General features: G+C 40.5%; 1 protein-coding gene across 2 annotated transcripts in view; it reads left to right on the forward strand.

Moving 5' to 3' along the window:
* Positions 1–18,825, forward strand: part of LOC112053290 (protein sidekick) — a 78,175-nt gene that overhangs the window by 51,832 nt on the left and 7,518 nt on the right. For both annotated transcript variants that reach the window (XM_052881499.1, XM_052881498.1), the window contains 13 exons: positions 937–1,146; positions 1,899–2,153; positions 2,737–2,965; positions 3,984–4,304; positions 4,897–5,077; positions 5,952–6,167; positions 7,679–7,875; positions 8,644–8,840; positions 9,821–10,060; positions 10,389–10,526; positions 11,084–11,291; positions 12,185–12,463; positions 14,077–14,397. In XM_052881499.1, the coding sequence (XP_052737459.1) occupies positions 937–1,146; positions 1,899–2,153; positions 2,737–2,965; positions 3,984–4,304; positions 4,897–5,077; positions 5,952–6,167; positions 7,679–7,875; positions 8,644–8,840; positions 9,821–10,060; positions 10,389–10,526; positions 11,084–11,291; positions 12,185–12,463; positions 14,077–14,397 (2,992 nt within the window). The remainder of the gene's footprint in view (positions 1–936; positions 1,147–1,898; positions 2,154–2,736; positions 2,966–3,983; positions 4,305–4,896; positions 5,078–5,951; positions 6,168–7,678; positions 7,876–8,643; positions 8,841–9,820; positions 10,061–10,388; positions 10,527–11,083; positions 11,292–12,184; positions 12,464–14,076; positions 14,398–18,825) is intronic.

The raw sequence follows: 18,825 nt of genomic DNA on the forward strand, positions 1-18,825 counted from the left end.
ACTTCTTCCGCGTGTATCCATGGTGCGGTGATATCCATGAGAAGTTCCCCATGGCAAAAAAGGGCAATACTTTGTAGGACGTGTTTACATGTTCTATAATTTTATTCGGTTTATAGTCGAGGGTGTTCCATTTAGGTGAGATGAGGTTGAGGTGGTGAGATTCGGCTATTTTACACTCGTTCAGAAACTTTTCAACGAACGATGCAATTGATTTAGAAGCGCTGTAACTTTACAAAATTCAGAGCAGGTGTTCTGTCTAACTTAACTATATGAATAAAATGATTAAGATGACCATAAATATTCTTTAGAATTTAAACTATTGTGAGTGATTCATATTAATTGATTATGAAACACGACTAAGACTCACGTGATATTAGGTCGGAGTATGCCCGACTAGTTTCGAATACGGGGCCCTTAGTCATGAGCTGGTTCTTGCATCACGGCACGATCCAAACTGACCAAAAATATTCCTACGCTGATCAAGCCGTCGAGGAATAAGTCGGGATGACGGCAAGAGACCTAATGGAATGACGCGACGCTATATGGAACGCTATACGCGTTGACACATTAGCACCGTGTCATATCAAGGAGACAGAATCAAGACCGGGAGCTTCAGCAAAAAAAGCTGAAACCGGTAAATGGCACAAGTATGCGTCTGACTGTGATTTACATATTTGTTCCTTTGCCGTGCAGACCCTTGGGCCATGGAGTCGCAGTGCCAAAACAATTTCTTCGATACATTTCATCGCGGCTAGTTGCCTCGACTGGTGACGGAAGGGCTGGATTTTTGATTGCGCAAAGGATCAGCCTGGTTGTCCAGCGCGGAAATGGACATTCCACGTGGGCATGATTTGTATAGCTATTAGGATAAGTTAGCTTAAGTTTCTTATTGTGTTCTTTCTCAATAAAAAAAAATGTTTTATTGTTGACGAGCAGGCGAGCACGCAGTACCAGTTCTGGGTGAGCGCGCTGACGGCAGTGGGCGAGGGCGGGCCGCGCTCCGCCGTCATCCAGTCGGGCGTGGAGCCGGTGCTGCCGCACGCGCCGCGCAACCTGGCGCTGTCCAACATCGACGCGCACTCCGTGCTGCTGCAGTTCACGCCGGCCTTCGATGGAAACTCCTCCATCTCGCTGTGGACTGTGCAGGTAACAACCATTGAACTAGTCTGACGGTATCTTTTACAACTCCCACCCTTCTCATAAAAGTCAAAACTTGCCACAAATACACTAATTGCCTTGTCATAGAAGTATTCTAATAAGGAGTCATATAATTTAAGCAACTCCAACTCCCCTCAAGAAGTCAAAACTTTCACAACTAAGTAAACAGACAACTTTTCTAATTCTACTAGTCCTGACAAGTTAACAGTCTAGTTACAAGATTACTTTTCTTGCTTCGTAAATACAAATCAAAGTAAATATATAAAATCTATGTATCACTACACCTATTCAATTTCTTTGATGATTTCTTTGAATTTCTACAGCTATTCAATAACACTTTATAAATGTGTGTTTGATAAATTACGTACTCACAAGTGGCGATATTTTCCAATAGGCCTAACATGCCATCATGACATATTTTGTGGCGAGATAAAGACAAAAGTCAAGCAATGCCAAATTCGCAATTATCGCTCTCTCTTTCGATGCGATGGCATGTAAGTTTTCGCCGTTATTGGTTGACTTTTGTCTTTATCTCTTCTCGAAATATTTCGTGCTTCGTGCGTCATGCATCTTACGCTTACAAATCCATTTTTGTTATTTTACCGCATAACTTGCAATCTTAGAAGACTGGTTGATAGCAGGTCGGTTATTATTCATCTGATAAATTATATATATGAGTTACTAAAAGCAAATCCTGTCTATTTATTTTTAAAATTAAAAAAAAAATAATTGAAATTCAGGCGCAAACAGCACGCAACTCATCCTGGGTGACAATCTACGAAGTGAACGCGCCCGATGCCCAGTCCATCCTAGTAACGGGCTTGGTCCCGTTCACAACGTACCGACTGCGGGTGATCGCCACCAACGTGGTCGGCTCGTCCCCGCCCTCCGAGCCCTGCAAAGAGTTCCAGACAATCCAGGCGCCGCCGCGGCACCCTCCCAGGAACGTTACCGTCCGAGCTGTCAGCGCCAACAACCTCAGAGTTAGATGGATTGTAAGTAGCACTCTGTGTTATGTATATTCATAAATACCGGCTTGATCGCCACCAACGTGTATGTAGTACAAGAGGTAGGGTAGTATTCTGTGTTTTTCACTTAAAGTTACGTAATTAGTCTAAATAAAAAAAAATACGTTAGTGTATATGTATTCTTATTCAAGTAATTCTTTTAACGGTTATAATAATAAAAAAATATGTGCTAAACTTGAATCTCTCAAAAGCAAACAACGAATTAGAAATGGTTCTAAATTCTAGTCGCATTATTAAGAACACCTCATAATGCGACTAGAAACATTGTTAATAAGTAAACATATGGACGGCTGAAATCAGTCAGGTTGCTCTAGTCTGGCACGTTCGTTGATAAACACTCACATGATATACTGGCTACAGGGGGAAAGACTGCGCGGGTGTAAAATCGTGCATGCAGGGCATTGACGTGCGTCAGTCGTGGGTTTTTGATTCATCGCTATACGCCTCCCGGCCCGCGCGTAACATCGGGAGTGTTACGAACGAATTTGCCAAGCACTTATGCCCGCTATGACAGCAATAAAGAAAGCTGATAAATTGAATTTTGTCACAGCCTCTACAGCAGAGTGAATGGTACGGCAACCCAAAAGGCTACAACATAACGTACAAGCGCAGTGGCACCAACGACACACTGTACAGTATCATTGAGGACCACACAGCCAACTCGCACGTGCTATCAAACCTGGAGGAGTGGTCGGTGTATGAGATCACGATGACCGCTATCAACGAAGTCGGTACATCAGCTGTTAGTCCCACGGCTACAGAGAGGACACGCGAAGCAGGTACGAACTCATCACCCTTTTTTTTTTTTTTTATTTACAAGTTAGCCCTTGACTACAATCTCACCTGATGGTAAGTGATGATGCAGTCTAAGATGGAAGCGGACTAATTTTTTAGGAGGAGGATGAGAATCCACACCCCTTTTCGATTTCTACACGACATCGTACCGGAACGCTAAATCGCTTGGCGGTACTTCTTTGTCGTTAGGGTGGTAACTAGCCACGGCCGAAGTCTCCCACCAGCCAGACCTGGACTAATTAAGAAAATCTCAATTTACCCAGCCGGGGGTCGAACCCAGGACCTCCGTTTTGTAAATCCACGTCGCATACCACTGCGTCAAAAGAAAAAGAATTGTTAACAACTGATGTGTCTGATGAACCCACCTTGTTATATAAGCAAACTACGTAAATGAGGGCTCGTCTGCGTGGTACAGGGGTACGAAAGTTAACTAGACGACGTAAATTTGAGTTTTTCTTATACCAAATCATCATTAGGTGGCCTAACATGCATAATGTATTGCGATGGGACGAAAAAAGCGATATTTTGGATGCCGCTGCTATTTGTCGACAATATCTTTTTCTGTTAACGAGATATTTCTTTGTACTCATCCTAGGATTTTAAGAAATTAAATATATCTGTGTCTCAAAATAGTGAAGGAAAAACACCTGCATACCAGAGAATTTTCTTAATTATCTGTGTTATAATATAATATGTGATAATATGTTATAATATGTGAAGTCTGCCAATCCTCATTGGACTAGCGTGGTGGACTATTGGCCTAACCCTTCTCATTCTGAGAGGAGACTCGAGCTCGGCAGTGAACCGAATATGGGTTGATAATGATGATGATGACTCATCCTAGGCCTTGGGTCCCCGTGCATCGGAGAAGCCGCCTGGCTCAATCATTATCACCAAATATCATCATTATAAGCCCGCCAAACTGCATTGGCGCAGATTGTTGGTAATCCTCTTTCATTTAAAGGGAGAGAGAGGATGAGTAAAAAATTATATTTTTTCTAGTGCCGTCCACTGGCCCGGTGAACGTATCAGCAAACGCCACATCCTCCACAACAGTGGTCGTTCTATGGGGAGACATTCCCGTACAAGATCAGAACGGTCTCATCGAAGGGTACAAAGTGTGCTACGCCGCAGTGGTGCCGCCCCCTAGACCGGAACACAAGAAAGTTGAATGCCACCCCATAACATCGAACCTGACCCACACGGTGACTTTGACGGAGCTCCGGAAGTATGTGGTGTACCAAATACAAGTGTTGGGTTACACCAGGTTGGGAGACGGTGCACTCAGCGACCCGCCGGTTACCGTCAGGACTTTTGAAGACAGTAAGTGTCGTTGTCTATACAAAAATTATACTCAGAGGCACAATTATCCGCCCACTTTAATATACTCGCGTCATATAAAAGTGGACGGAATTTTAAGTGGGAAATTTGTTTTTTTTTTTATAATTTTTTTTTTTAAATATGATCAATATTCCCATTCCTTCCAGTTAGTCGGTTTGGTTTATAATAGACATACATATAATAATGATAAAAAATTGTTTTATAATAAACATTATAATAGACGATATATCTTTCTCAGTCTGCAAGCTCTGCAATTTTCAGATTCTCAATATAACATTAATAATATTATATTGTTGCCTAAGTATAACATTAAATAAATTTTAATCAATATATTCAATAGATGCATTTTTTAAAACTATATACTTTTATTGTCTATGCTAATCAAGAGGGAAGATTTGATTGCTTGTTTGTTTGCATTGACTCTGAAATTACTGAACTGATTTTAAAAAATATTTCACTGTTGGAAAGCTACACTTTCCTGAAGTAGAAGGAGGAAGCTACACTATATTTTAACCTCGTTTTCTAACAGAAACGGGAATATTAAATAATTTTGTACATTTACTTTTTTTTATAGCTCCCGGGCCTCCGTCGAACGTTTCGTTTCCCGATGTAACGTTTACAACAGCACGGATAATATGGGACGTGCCCGAAGATCCGAACGGCGAGATACTGGCGTACAAAGTTACATACCACCTGAACAGTTCCACGCATCACATGTTCTCGAAGGAATTCTTGCCATCTGACAGGACGTTTAGGTAAGACAACGACCATTAGCTGGTGGACATTGAATGTTGGAGACAGACTTTCCAGTAAGGATTTTCAGCGACCTCCGTCCGTTTGATGTAATAAATTAGATCCCCTTTGAACCCAACGAGTGATTGATCAACAGTGTTCTTTCCCGTGCGAGATCGCCATTCCAGAATCAATTGGTTTTTATAACTATGACCCCTGCTCATTGTTTTCGGCAGTGAGACTCTTCAAGACTTTTGGTTCTTATTGGAGCATTGAAAATCTTGAAGATCTAGTCTTCTATACCGCTCATGGAAGCTAGTTATTACGCTGTATAAATCACCACTCCTATATGGAATGAAGCTTGGCCCTGTAGTGGGCTCTTAAAAAAAAGAGTGTCCTTTAGCAAGTAAACAAACAGTCTTTTCCTTTACAACTGAATTGACATTGTTATGTTAATTGTTACGCAAAAGACTTCTCTGTAGCCATAAGAAGGTAAGCTATTATCGCTCAGTTTTGGATACGTTCTAATATATAACTTGCTGGAGTTCTAGAGAGGTCTTTAAATTATAGAGAGATTTTGCTTTAATTCCTCTCGCACCTACTTCTAGGGCGTACGGAGACTAACCACATAGCCATTTTTAGTTAGTTCATTTGTAAGGTCATAATATTTAATCACTTTTATAATGTGGTCCTTCGGAATGTTAGTCTCTCACGGCACAGTAAGCTCTACAAGTACTATCCGCGTAGTTTGTTTGGACAAAAGGAAAATGTCCGGTCTAGATCTCGAAATAGCGACATTCGTTGGGAATTACTTATTATTTACGTATATTACAAGCTATTGTCACTAACAGAAATTGTTTTTTTTTTTTTCATTAAATATAGTAATGATTGTTTCAGAGCGACGGAGCTGTCGTCGGAGCAGTACTACCTGTTCTCGGTGACGGCGCAGACGCGCGTGGGCTGGGGCGCCACGCTGCGCGCGCTTGTGCTCACCACCGTGAACCGCGCCGCGCCCGCGCCGCCCGCGCGCCCCAACGTGGCGCGCTCGCTGCTGCAGCCGCACCAGATCACCTTCTCGTGGACGCCCGGCGACGACGGCTATGCGCCTCTCCGGTATGTTGTATTCACTTGTGTATTCTACTTGTATTGTATACGTGACCCTCGTTGCCTCTTAGACTTAAGGGTAAAATATACAAAACGGTTGTATGACCTGACGTGCTGTATGGATCAGAATGTTGGGCGGTAAAAGTATACATGTGAACGAAATGCGTATGTTGAGATGGATGTATTATATCATCATCAACCCATATTCGGCTCACTGCTGACCTCGAGTCTCCTCCCAGAATGAGAGGGGTTAGGCCAATAGTTTACCACGCTGGCCCAATGCGGATTGGCAGACTTCACACACGCAGAGAATTAAGATAATTCTCTGGTATGCAGGTTTTCTCACGATGTTTTCCTTCACCGATTGAGACACATGATATTTAATTTCTTAAAATGCACACAACTGAAAAGTTGGAGGTGCATGCCCCGGGCCGGATTCGAACCCACACCCTCCGGAATCGGAGGCAGAGGTCATATCCACTGGGCTATCACGGCTCTATATGTATTATATATGATAGATAAAATAAGGAATGAGTATATGTATAAAAGAAAGTCTGAAAGTGGCGCCAGTGACAGAGAAATTGAGGAGTAGAAGGTTAGCTTGGTTAGCGTAGGAAGGAAAGTCATATTACTAGAAAAATATTGAATGTGCAAGTGGAAGGACATAAGAGGAGAGGAAGACCAAAGAAGATGGCTAGCGTGTGTGAAAGAGAACATGTGTGTAAGAGGAGTGGATGATGAGTTGACGAGTAATAGAGACGAATGGAAAAGATTGACTTATTTTTCCGACACCACTTAAGTGGGATAAGGGAAAGGAGATGATGATGATGATGATGATGATGATGATTCTACTGCGACTCGTCCTAGCGCATTTCATTCTCCACATCATGCCCATCGCTGGATTTGTCGGCGCGAATCAAAGGCCAAGTACGGGGTGTCGCGAATGATTGCGCGAGTAGGGAAGTTTGTGGACAGATAGGGCAACATTGCCGCATCGCCAGAAGCATAGTGTGGTTGCAGCATGTAGTCGAACATCACCATAGAGATCTTAACAAAAAGGCAATATTTTACAGCATACTCCACTCCAAGCTGTCTCTCTTTAACTCTATTGTTGACGAATACCTTGACTCAAGGAGTGCGGTAACAGTATCCAGTGTGAGACATACAATTCTTTTTATGCAACTGTTCATTCTAGTCATTAACAAAAGTAAAACATGGTGGTTGACAGTTGCAATACATTCAGTTGCAGGGATAACGTTTTTCTTTCATGTTGGAGATGAATAAAACTGCAAGTGAAGATGACAGAACTTTCCCTTGCACCTAATACTTCTTACCTGTCTCTTTATGGCGTGTTATGTTATTCGAGCATACTAGTTTGTGTAAGTCTCTATCTTTGGCAAGCTCTACAACCTAGGCATTAGAAATCCCTTAACATATTGACATTTTACATGAAATGTCATTAGATTTATCTCAGTTTTGGAAGTTATTAATTATATTCTATTCTGCTATATTGTTCACAGGTATTACACCATACAACAAAAAGAAGACGGTGGGACATGGCAAACTCTTCCCGAGCGAGTTGATCCATTCTCCACGTCGTACACAGTGGAGGGGCTCAAGCCCTACACCGCGTATCAGTTCCGGATACGAGCCACCAACGACATCGGGCCCAGTCGCTATAGCAACGCCACGGAGACGGTCCGCACTTTACCTGCAGGTAAACTTTATTTATTTATTACCAGAACTAGATAAAGATTTCTAATTTAATTAATAACTAGCGGACGACCCGCGACTTCGTCCGCGTGGAATTAAGTTTTTCACAAATCCCGCGGGAACCATTGATTGTTCCGGGATGAAATACATTTCATCAAATTTCAGCCAAATCGCTTCAGTAGTCGCGGCGTAAAAGAGGAACAAACATACTTACTCACTTACACACACATGAACTATCGCTTTTATAATATTAGTGTGATAGTGTGATGTGATTGGAAACTAGTTTAATAATCAGTATTAAAGTGAAATTTTTGGGTTACATATTCTGATGTGCGATAAATATAACAATCAAGTCCCAACGCTACTTACCGGTTCCAAATTGAAATTTTAGACCATGCAGAGAACCATAAACACAAATAAAAAATCAACAGTCTTTCTCTAGTCACGACATTGTTGTTGGTTGTTGTTTGTTAGAAAATATCCAACTCAACAATAGTATATTTGCATCTCCGTGTTCTTATCCCACCAAAGTGGGGTCGGCATTTTCTTCCATTCGTTTCTATTCGTATCTTCAACTCTTGACTCCTTTTACACATGTCCAATCAAACATCTCATCATTTTCCGGGCTGAAAAGTAGCCTATCTGTTAATCCAGAGTAAAATCTATTTCCATTCCAAATTTCTGCCAAATCGCGTTAAAGAGTAACAAACATTCAAACATCCATACTTTCGCGTAGGATATTAGTAGGAAGATTAATACAATATTGATGTAGCGCCAAGTAAAGCGGTGGAGAACCTGCGCGTGGTGCCCATCACGCCGAGCAGCGTGCGCGTGCAGTGGGCGCCGCTGGGCGAGCAGCACTGGAGCGGCGACGCGCGCACGGGCGGGTACGCCGTGCACTACCAGCCGCTCACCGACTTCCCCGCCTCGCTGCACAACACCATGAAGGTGGACGTGCCCGGGATCAAGGTCAGTGCCCACTTCACTAATATACATACATTTATATTATATGACTCGTTTTTACACCTTTCATGTTGTGAGTTTTTAAAACTTATTTTAGCATGCCTAACTTAGAGAGTGAGTTGGTGAATGCGTTACAAAAAGTGTAATCGGACGGGGATTTTAAAAAGAATGCTGCCATCTAAATTCGTTATAGGAAAATTACAGTGTTTTTCAGATAGCAAGGGCACGGTGACAGTTCGTTTCACTCTTAAATGTTTGCCGCGATTCACGATAATAGTACGTAATATGAACGCCAAGGCAACTGTCAACGTACCCATGTCATCTGAAAACACTTTAATAGTGTTTGTTATATTAAATTACCAGTAGATGGCATTTTTAGAGAACTTTGAAACAATCCCTTTGTGTACTTCAAGAACCTGTCCCGATGCAGTTATACCTGAGGCTCATAGATGGCGGTTTTTTTTTTTATATTTTTGGTTTGATTGTTTTACTTTAGTCATGTGGTTTAAACTAACACCCGTTTTTTATTATAATAGGACAACAAAAGGTTATAATAAGACTATAGAACAAAATGTACAACATGAACAACTCAATGAATAGTCATTGTTGCAGCCACACCACTTTTTTTTTATTTTTTTATTCTTTACAAGTTAGCCCTTGACTACAATCGCACCTGATAGTAAGTGATGATGCAATCTAAGATGGAAGCGTGCTAATTTGTTAGGAGGAGGATGAAAATCCACACTCCTTTCGGTTTCTACACGACATCGTACCGGAACGCTAAATCGCTTGGCGGTACGTCTTTGTCGGTAGGGTGGTAACTAGCCACGGCCGAAGCCTCCCACCAGCGAGACCTGGACCAATTAAGAAAACCTCCATCGGACGAACCCAGGACCTCCGTCATATAAATCCACTGCGCATACCACTGCGCCACGGAGGCCGTCATTACTATTACTATAAATCCATACTCTTTTTGGTATTTCCAGAGCGAAGAAGTGGTACTGACGGAGCTGGCGCTGGACCGCAACTACGAGATCAGCGTGTACGCCGTGAACTCGCAGGGCGCGGGCCCGGGCGGCGCGCCCGCCGTGGTGTGGGTGGGCGAGGCGGTGCCCACCGCGCCGCCGCAGGGCGTGGCCGCGCGCGCGCTGTCGCCCACCGAGGTGGCGCTCACGTGGCACCCGCCGCACCTCGCGCAGCAGAACGGCGACCTGCTCGGGTATAAGGTGCGGTCTGACATTTGCAGAGTAAACTAGTGATGAGCTTGAACCGATCACGCTGCTCCAATGTGGGTTGGCGGGCATTATTATCCTCCCTTGCTTACAACCCGTCGAAGTCGTCGGCTGCGGCTTAGGGTGCAATCAACTCTACGAACTATGTGCTCTACCCATTGATTGCTATTTCAGCGTCGCTTCGATAAGTTGGTTCTTATGCGGATTCGATCACTGTTCGACAGTTCTACTGCTTGTCGTTTCAACTCCATGTTTGGTTAACCAAAGACAACTAACCTACCTCGTTAAATAAATAATGTTGAAAATTGATATGTTTCACCAGATATTCTACTTGATGACGGAGTCCCCCGAGGAGCCGGAGCCAGGACGCCGCGCGGAGGAGGAGATCGAAGTAGTCCCCGCCAGCGCCACCGCGCACTCGCTCGTCTTCCTCGACAAGTTCACGCAGTATCGGATACAGGTGATACATAGTGACTTTTATTAAATCCATTTTTTGGAACGAAGTTCCTTATGGCTCGTTGCGAAATGGGCTAGACGGAAAAAATTAAGACCAAAAGTTGTATCGACACTTTTGTTGTTCTTCTTCTTTAATGTTTTTGCTATAGTTGTAAGCCGTGACCTGAAGACAGCTGGTTCCAGGGTCCTCAAAAAGCCCCCCGACCCCAAAAGGCGCCTGGACCCGAAAAGACTTCCCAACCCCAAAATGCCCCCCAACTCAAATAGGCCACCCGTCCCCAAAAGACCCCTACCCCTAAAGGGCCCCGACCCAAAAAGGCCCCCTGACCCCAAAAGACCCCCAACCCCAAAAGCGATAGCAATAACTTCGTTCCATCCGAGTGTCACCTGACACTTCTCAAGTTTTTTTAATATAGAACGGCTAACGAGCAGACATATAATACAATAAACAAACAAGCCAGTGATTGTGATAGTTACTGAGAATTATCTCTGTCCTTAGCTGTCGTAAGCAATAATTATTATGTATGTACGAGTATCTTTAAGAAATAATTTGTGATGTAGGTGCTGGCCTTCAACCCGGCGGGCGACGGGCCGCGCTCGAGCGCGCTGCTGGTGCGCACGCACCAGGGGCTGCCGTCCGCGCCGCGCAACATCTCCTTCGCCGACATCACCATGAACAGCCTGGTGGTGTCGTGGGAGCCGCCGCAGCGCCGCAACGGGCTCATACACTCCTACCTCGTCACCTACGAGACCGTGGAGCAGGACGAACGTGAGTCACAGACAATTAATCGCCATTAAGGTTTCGTTTAGACTGTAGATGAAAAAGTTCGTGTAGACCAATACAAACTGCATACAAACCGCAACAGTATCAGCTTTATCGGTCTGCAGTACGGCACGTGCCGTTGCGTCTTTATCTACACAAAGCCCTTGTAGTTACAATTTTCAAAAGTTCACGTCAAATAACATAAAATATTGGCTGTGTAAAATTGTTAATTAATTTTTCAGTTTCAACTAAATTTAGCACGAATTAAAATAGCGATTAACGCGTTAAAACAATTAAACTTTTTATCATGTTACTCGTCCTTATTTATTTATTTAGGTATTATTAATTAGTACGGACAATTCCATTTACACTAATTAAGAAGGTACATAAAAATGAAAAAGAAACAAAACACCACAGTGAAAATAAGCAAAAATAAGAAAAATTAAACAAAAAACGAATGACGTAGGTACAGAAATAGCTTATTGACTATCTTAACTAAAATAACAATTACAACAGTTATAGCGAATTCCAGAAAAAAAATATTTAAATTACATCCTCTCGCAAAATTGCAAGATATCCCTTCGCAATTTGGTCCAATTATCTGCAAAAATGTCACAGTAAGGAAACTCTGACAACAAGAAATTTAGAGCGGTCAGAGTGCGTGGTATTGGAGAATTGGCGCGTGACACTGTTCGAGAAAAATAAACGACCATCCATTTTTGCGGCGAGGATTCAGGTTGTTTTTAGGAGCAAATACTCGACACAAGTCATTATGAAGTTCGGGACAGTCTATTCTTCCTCTAAAAACTATCAATATCAATATCACACGGACATCACGAACCAGTGATACGATGTATAGTAAGTGAACCGTTGCACAGTAACAATGTGTGGGTGTGCAGGGTTCAGCAAGCAGGTGAAGCAGAAGGTGTCAGAGCGGCGGCTGGCGGTGGGCGCGCTGGAGGAGGAGGCGGAGTACCGGTTCGCGGTGCGTGCGCTGACGGTGGGCGCGGGCCCGGCGGGCGAGGCGCGCGTGCGCACGGGCCCGCAGCCCGGCTCGCCCGCGCCGCCCGCCGCCCTGCGCCTGCGCGCCGACCCCGCCGCGCTGCATCTGCGCTGGACCAACGCCGCCTCCGGCCGCGGCCCGCTGCTCGGGTACTACTTCGAGGCACGGAAGAAAGGTGAGCTCTCAAACTGCTCTTATTTTTTTTAAAATGTTTTTTTTTTTTTTAATATGACCAATATTCTCATTCCCCTATAACTAATTGGACTGTGTTATAAGTGGGTATGACAAAGTGGACGTGAATCAATCCACAACCTCTCGGTGATAAGTCCGACTCCTTTACCTTTAACATTACCTGTAGTAATAGTGCAGATAATATTACTGCCCAATAATTAGCTTATGGCTTCAGGTCACGAAGTGCTGAGTATGGCTATGAAATATTTTTTTTTTTTAAGAAATTCTTAGTAACATATCAGCCTAGATTTTAGGAGTTAGTTAGTTACGCCCCCTTGTAAAGTCGAAATATCCCAGAATACTTTCCCATCTGGAATTCTTATTTATGATTATTTATTTTGTTAGATCTCAATTTTTGAAATATACAGGAGTACTTTCCTATCTGTGATTCTTAATCATGCGCTTATTTATTTTGATAGATTTATATGTATAAAACCTAAATCTAATCTATGAATATATAATATATTATTATTAAAAGTTATGAATATAAGTATTATTATTTATTTATTTTTCATTGACAATAACTATATAATTATTTTTCGTGCAGCTAAGGAAACATGGCAAGCGTGTAAGTATTAATACATTCTATCGGTACATGTGTATGGCACGCTTTGCAACCGTATTTTGTCTACTGTCGTCTTTTAATCATCATTTTCAGCTAATCCCGGCGATCATTTTTATTAAAACTTAAGAATTAGGTCCAGTTTCACCACTCTTTGATAATCGTCTCATAGCTTATTCACGTCTTTGTCATTTGAAATAAGGTACGTGTTCACAATGATACAGAATTTTACTTTTGATCACACGTATAAGGGTCCGTTTATATTTACAGACATTTAGCGTGCCACACACGTGTCATGGCAGACAATATAATATTTTTCTATGCAGTGTCTATTGACGTATTTATATCTACCGTAACGCGATATTCTGTGTTGCTCGATGCTCGATATACAAGTGAATGCTCAAGTCTATCAGCCCCTTTAGAGTTTGATACAAATATTACTGCATACGTGGCCTCGCCTTGTTGATGCCCATAGATGAATTTAAGCCTCTTAAATATTTACCTCTTAAAATAAAAGGACGCACAATCATGTAGAAAATTTCACTTAAAAACTGGCCAATTTTGCTTTGACAGTTTTTGAATTATTGGTAAAGAAAATTATACCTTTATAATTATACCTTTAAATATAGTCCAAATCCCAAATTCAGAGCATATTCAACCTTAAGGATTGAGTTTAAGGTTGAATTTGCAAATGCAAGTAGTCGCATTGAGTGCCAAAAAGTGTTTGGCACTCATTATGTGGAGACGTTTTTTGGTCGCTGATTGTGCATTTACTTTTTAATAGGAGATCGATGGCTTGAGCTTAAATCAATTACGGTCGCCAATTAACAGTAAACTACTTTATAGTTTACACGTATTGTTATTATCATCCTGCGACCTCAATAAGAAAGTGACAAAACTTACGGTAAAGACTATCGGGCATTGATCAAAGGTGGTGAAACTGGCCCTTAGTTCGCCAATGTATCAGTTTTTTCAACAGTACACAAACATTTCAGATGACACTCGCTGGGAGACGGTAACCAGGACGAGTAACGGGATCCTCGAAGAGTTCACGATATCGTACCAGAGCCTGTTGCCGTCGACGGCGTACTCGTTCCGCGTGATCGCGTACAACGTGTACGGGATCAGCAACCCGGCGTACAGCGAGAAGACCATCGTGACGCCGTCCAAGCTGTACCTGGAGTACGGCTACCTGCAGTACCGGCCCTTCTACCGCCGCACGTGGTTCATGGTGGCGCTGGCGGCCGCCTCCATCATCATCATCATCATGGTGATCGCCATATTGTGTGTCAAAAGCAAAAGCTACAAGTACAAAAGTGAGTGGATGTTAACAGTTTAACATTAAATAGAAATGGCGTTACAGTAGTTTATTAACATTAAGAAATTATTTATTTATTTTGCCATTTCCTGCGAAAAACCGATATATCTTCTCTGGACGAATCGAAGAGCGACTCTGTCGTACATTTGACAGATAATTCTCTATATAAGTTTTACTCCAGAGCTTACTCAGATGACTTGGAAAGCTGTAGTACCTATGTTTAATTTTTCATTATGTTATTATTTAATACTAGCGGACGCCCGCGACTTCGTCCGCGTGAAACCCTACCCCACCCCTTCTGTCATAATAACCTTCTACTAACAATAACAAACATAAACTGACAATATGTATGTGTTTAATGTATAACAGTTCAATTTGTATGGCCAGGTCTCACTTTTTGTAGGTGAGGATTGAGTTGTTAAACAAATAAATAATTTATTGATTAAGATATTATTGACATATTATTGACATGACGTGCTTGAGGTCGACACAGTTGTGACAGCGTCCGAGGAATGTACCCAAATGTGCAACATAAACACGAACCACAGCAGTGATGTTATTTTAATGGAAATTCGTAATCTCCGCGCCGATATGATAAGACAGTTTCAATTACAAGACAAAAAGCTTGACTCTTTCAATATTGTACTAAGTGATCTTAAAGAGAACGTTTGCGATCTCAACTCCAAACTGTCTACAATGCGATCGGAATTTGACGGCGTCGTATCGACCATTGACGTACTGCAAACGAACTCTCAACTATATGAAACTAGCCTTATCAAGCATAAAGAAAATATTAAGGAATTGGAATCATCTTTAAATGAATTAAAAACATCTTTGAATTTTATTTCTTCTCAATACGATGACATGTCGCTTGACTTTAAAAAACATATGAATACTATGTCTGAAAGTATGCGCACTTCGGACAATGTCGAACAGTTGACTGAATTGCGTTCGAAAGTAAATATGCTTGAGAATATATCCAGAAGTCATAATATAGAAATACAATGTGTTCCGGAGAGTAAAAATGAAAATATTCTTGCCTTAGTAAAGAATCTGTATAGCAAGCTCTCATTACCGTTTTCAGAGGAAACTGTTTCTTTTTGCAGTCGTGTTCCTAAAATGAACAGTAAATCGGCTCGACCTCGCAACATAATTGTCACGTTACCGAATTCTAGACACCGTGACCATGTCATATCTGCTGCTCACCGGTACAACAAACTACACCCCAGCGACATGCTTAACTCACTGGACCTAGGAGTGAATGGTGAAAAAAGAAATGTTTACATCGGAGAACATCTTACTCACGACTGTAAATATGTTTTTAGTGCTGCGCGTAAATTTAAAAGGGAGAAACAATACAAGTACGTGTGGGTTCGCAATGGGAAGGTGTTTCTACGTAAAAATGATAGAAGTCCCGCTCTGTATATAAAAAACATGGACTTCTTGAGTAAATTATAAATTGTAACTCAGTAGTAGTTATTATCTGTTAGTTATTAGTACTTAGTTGGTAGTTATAATTTCCTATGTTTTTTTTTTTATATTTATATACTTAAAACTTTAATTTAAAATGTTAGTGTTTTACCAAAATGTAAATAGATTTCGTAGCAAATTAAATGATTTTTACCTTAACTTGTTAAATTGTAATTATGATGTTATCTGTTTAACTGAAACTAATTTAGATAGTTCGATTGACAATGCTGAATTTGTAGACAATCGTTACACAATTTTTAGGTGTGACAGAGTTGGTTCTAACAGTCATAAACAATCTGGGGGTGGAGTTTTAGTCGCGATTAAAAAGGAGATTCCGTCTCATAGACTTTTTTATTTAGAAAGTGATTCTGAATGTATCTGGTTATCTTTAGACTTAGGGAAAAAAATTACTTTATGTTTAGTTTACCTCCCTCCGGATATATCTATCGATAGACTGCAGAGATATTATGATAAAACCAGTGATTATGTTTCTACACATACCGGAAATCTCATTATATTGGGCGATTTTAATACACCTTCTATGGATTGGATTGGCGATGCGACGAAAGCAGTGACTCCTAATTGTACATCTTATGATCTCAAGTCTCGGCTATTGATTCAGTTAATGTCTCTCAGTGGATTGAGTCAGTATAATTATATAAAGAATTCTAAAAACAGAATCTTAGATCTGTTTCTTACTAATATCTCAGACGTCAAACTGTTACCAGCCAATGCATTATGCAAAGAAGACATACATCATCCTTCTTTTGAAATCACTATTAAGTTTTGCGCTACTAATTTTCTTAAAAATAACAAAAGCAATCCGGTTTTTAATTTCAATAAGTGTGATTTTGATTCTATTAAAAATAATTTAAATAATTTAAAATGGGAAACCCTTTTATCATCCGATAATGTTAATGACTTGGTTAAAGTATTTTATGAACAGTTGATGGCCATAATAAAGAAAAATACGCCTTACAAAAAGCCAATTAATAACAAACAACCAGTATGGTTCAGCAAACCACTGATTAAGTGCCTTAAAGAAAAGCATAAAGCGCATACTAAATATAAATTGTATAATAATCCCAGAGACTACGACACATTTTCTCTCCTCAGATCTAGGGCTCAAATTTTGATTAATGAATGTTATAATGCATACACTGACAATGTTGAAATGTCCCTCATGTCTTCCAATAACAAACTTTTTTGGAATTTCACTAAAAGTAAACGTAAATGTAATACATTGCCACAGACTTTGAGTTATGATAAGCGTATTGCAACAACAGGTTTCGAAATATGTCAGCTATTTTCAGAATACTTTGCTTCGGTATATGTTGAAGATGATAATAAATCTACACCGATTTCTGACTATAGTAACAAACAAATTAATACTTTGAGCAAAATAACTCTGACAAAAATTGATGTCTTAAAAAAGATTCAATGTTTGGACTGGAACAAGGGCCCGGGACCTGACGGGATTCCATCCTCATTTATCAAAAGCTGCAGTAAGGAACTAGCACTACCTTTATCGTTAATTTTTAATAAATCTCTAAGTACTGGTTGTTTTCCTGAATCATGGAAAATTGCTAATGTGATCCCAATTTTCAAAGCTGGTACTAAAACGGAATGTTGTAATTATCGCCCAATATGCATATTAAACTGCGTCGCAAAAATTTTCGAGAGCATTGTTTATGATTATATTTATTATTTATTTAAGCCACTAATAGCAACGCAGCAGCATGGGTTTGTTAAAAATAAATCGACTGTTACTAATCTTGTGGAATATTCAAACTTTTTAATAGATTGTTTAGATAAAAAGAAACAGGTGGATGTAGTATATACTGATTTTCAAAAGGCTTTCGACAAAGTTAATCATCGTTTACTTTTCCAAAAACTTGAAAATTATGGAGTTCATGGTGATTTGCTCAGGTGGATCATATCATACGTCACTAACAGATCTCAAATTGTTGCGGTGAATGGTTTTCTTTCAAACCCGATAACTGTGCCATCCGGAGTTCCACAGGGTTCGCATCTTGGCCCTTTGCTCTTTGTAATATTTATAAATGATATTACTTCAATTGTTAAAAATAAATGCCTCCTTTACGCAGATGATTTAAAGATATTTTGTGCTATCAATAATGTTCAAGATTGCACATCACTACAGGCCGATCTTGATTCTGTCAATCTGTGGTGTAAACAAAATGACATGTTCCTTAACGTAAGCAAATGTTTCGTGTCCGTCTTTACAAAAAAACATAATAAAATCAAATTTGACTACCACATAAACAACGATATTCTATCATGTAAGGAAAGTGCTAAAGATCTAGGTATAACTTTTGATACAGCTTTAACATTCAAGCTACACATAAATAACATTATCACGAAGGCCAACCAAATGATGGGATTTATTTTCAGGATTACCAAAAACTTTAAAAACCCGTTAAGTATTTTGCATCTCTACAAGAGTCTTATTCGAAGTGTCATTGAGTATGGTTCCCCAGTTTGGTCTCCTTATCAAAAAACTTATGTAGATTCAATTGAGTCTGTGCAAAGACGATTTTTAAGAATACTGTTTTATAAATTCAAAAGGGAATTGATTAACCTTTCTTATGCTGACAAACTAAAGTACGTTAAACTAGATTATCTGTATATTCGACGTAAGCTTTCTGACTTGATATTACTTCACAAAATTATTAACAATGAGACTGACACCTCAATTTTATCAAAAATTAGCATTAATTGCAAAGTACCCAGTCGCTCAGTTCGCAAGTACAACGTATTTCCTACACCTTGCTGCCGTACGAAAGTTGCTAGCCATTCCTCCATTAATCGAATTTGTAACCTATTTAATTCTCTGCATCAAAATAATAAAGACATCAACCTTTTTAATTCTAAAACGATCTGCTTTCGTCGTAACGTTATAAACTCCCTGCGCAGGGAAGTTAATGATTAAGTG

Source organism: Bicyclus anynana, chromosome 5 (genome assembly GCF_947172395.1).
Source record: "Bicyclus anynana chromosome 5, ilBicAnyn1.1, whole genome shotgun sequence".
Lineage (NCBI taxonomy): Eukaryota > Metazoa > Arthropoda > Insecta > Lepidoptera > Nymphalidae > Bicyclus > Bicyclus anynana.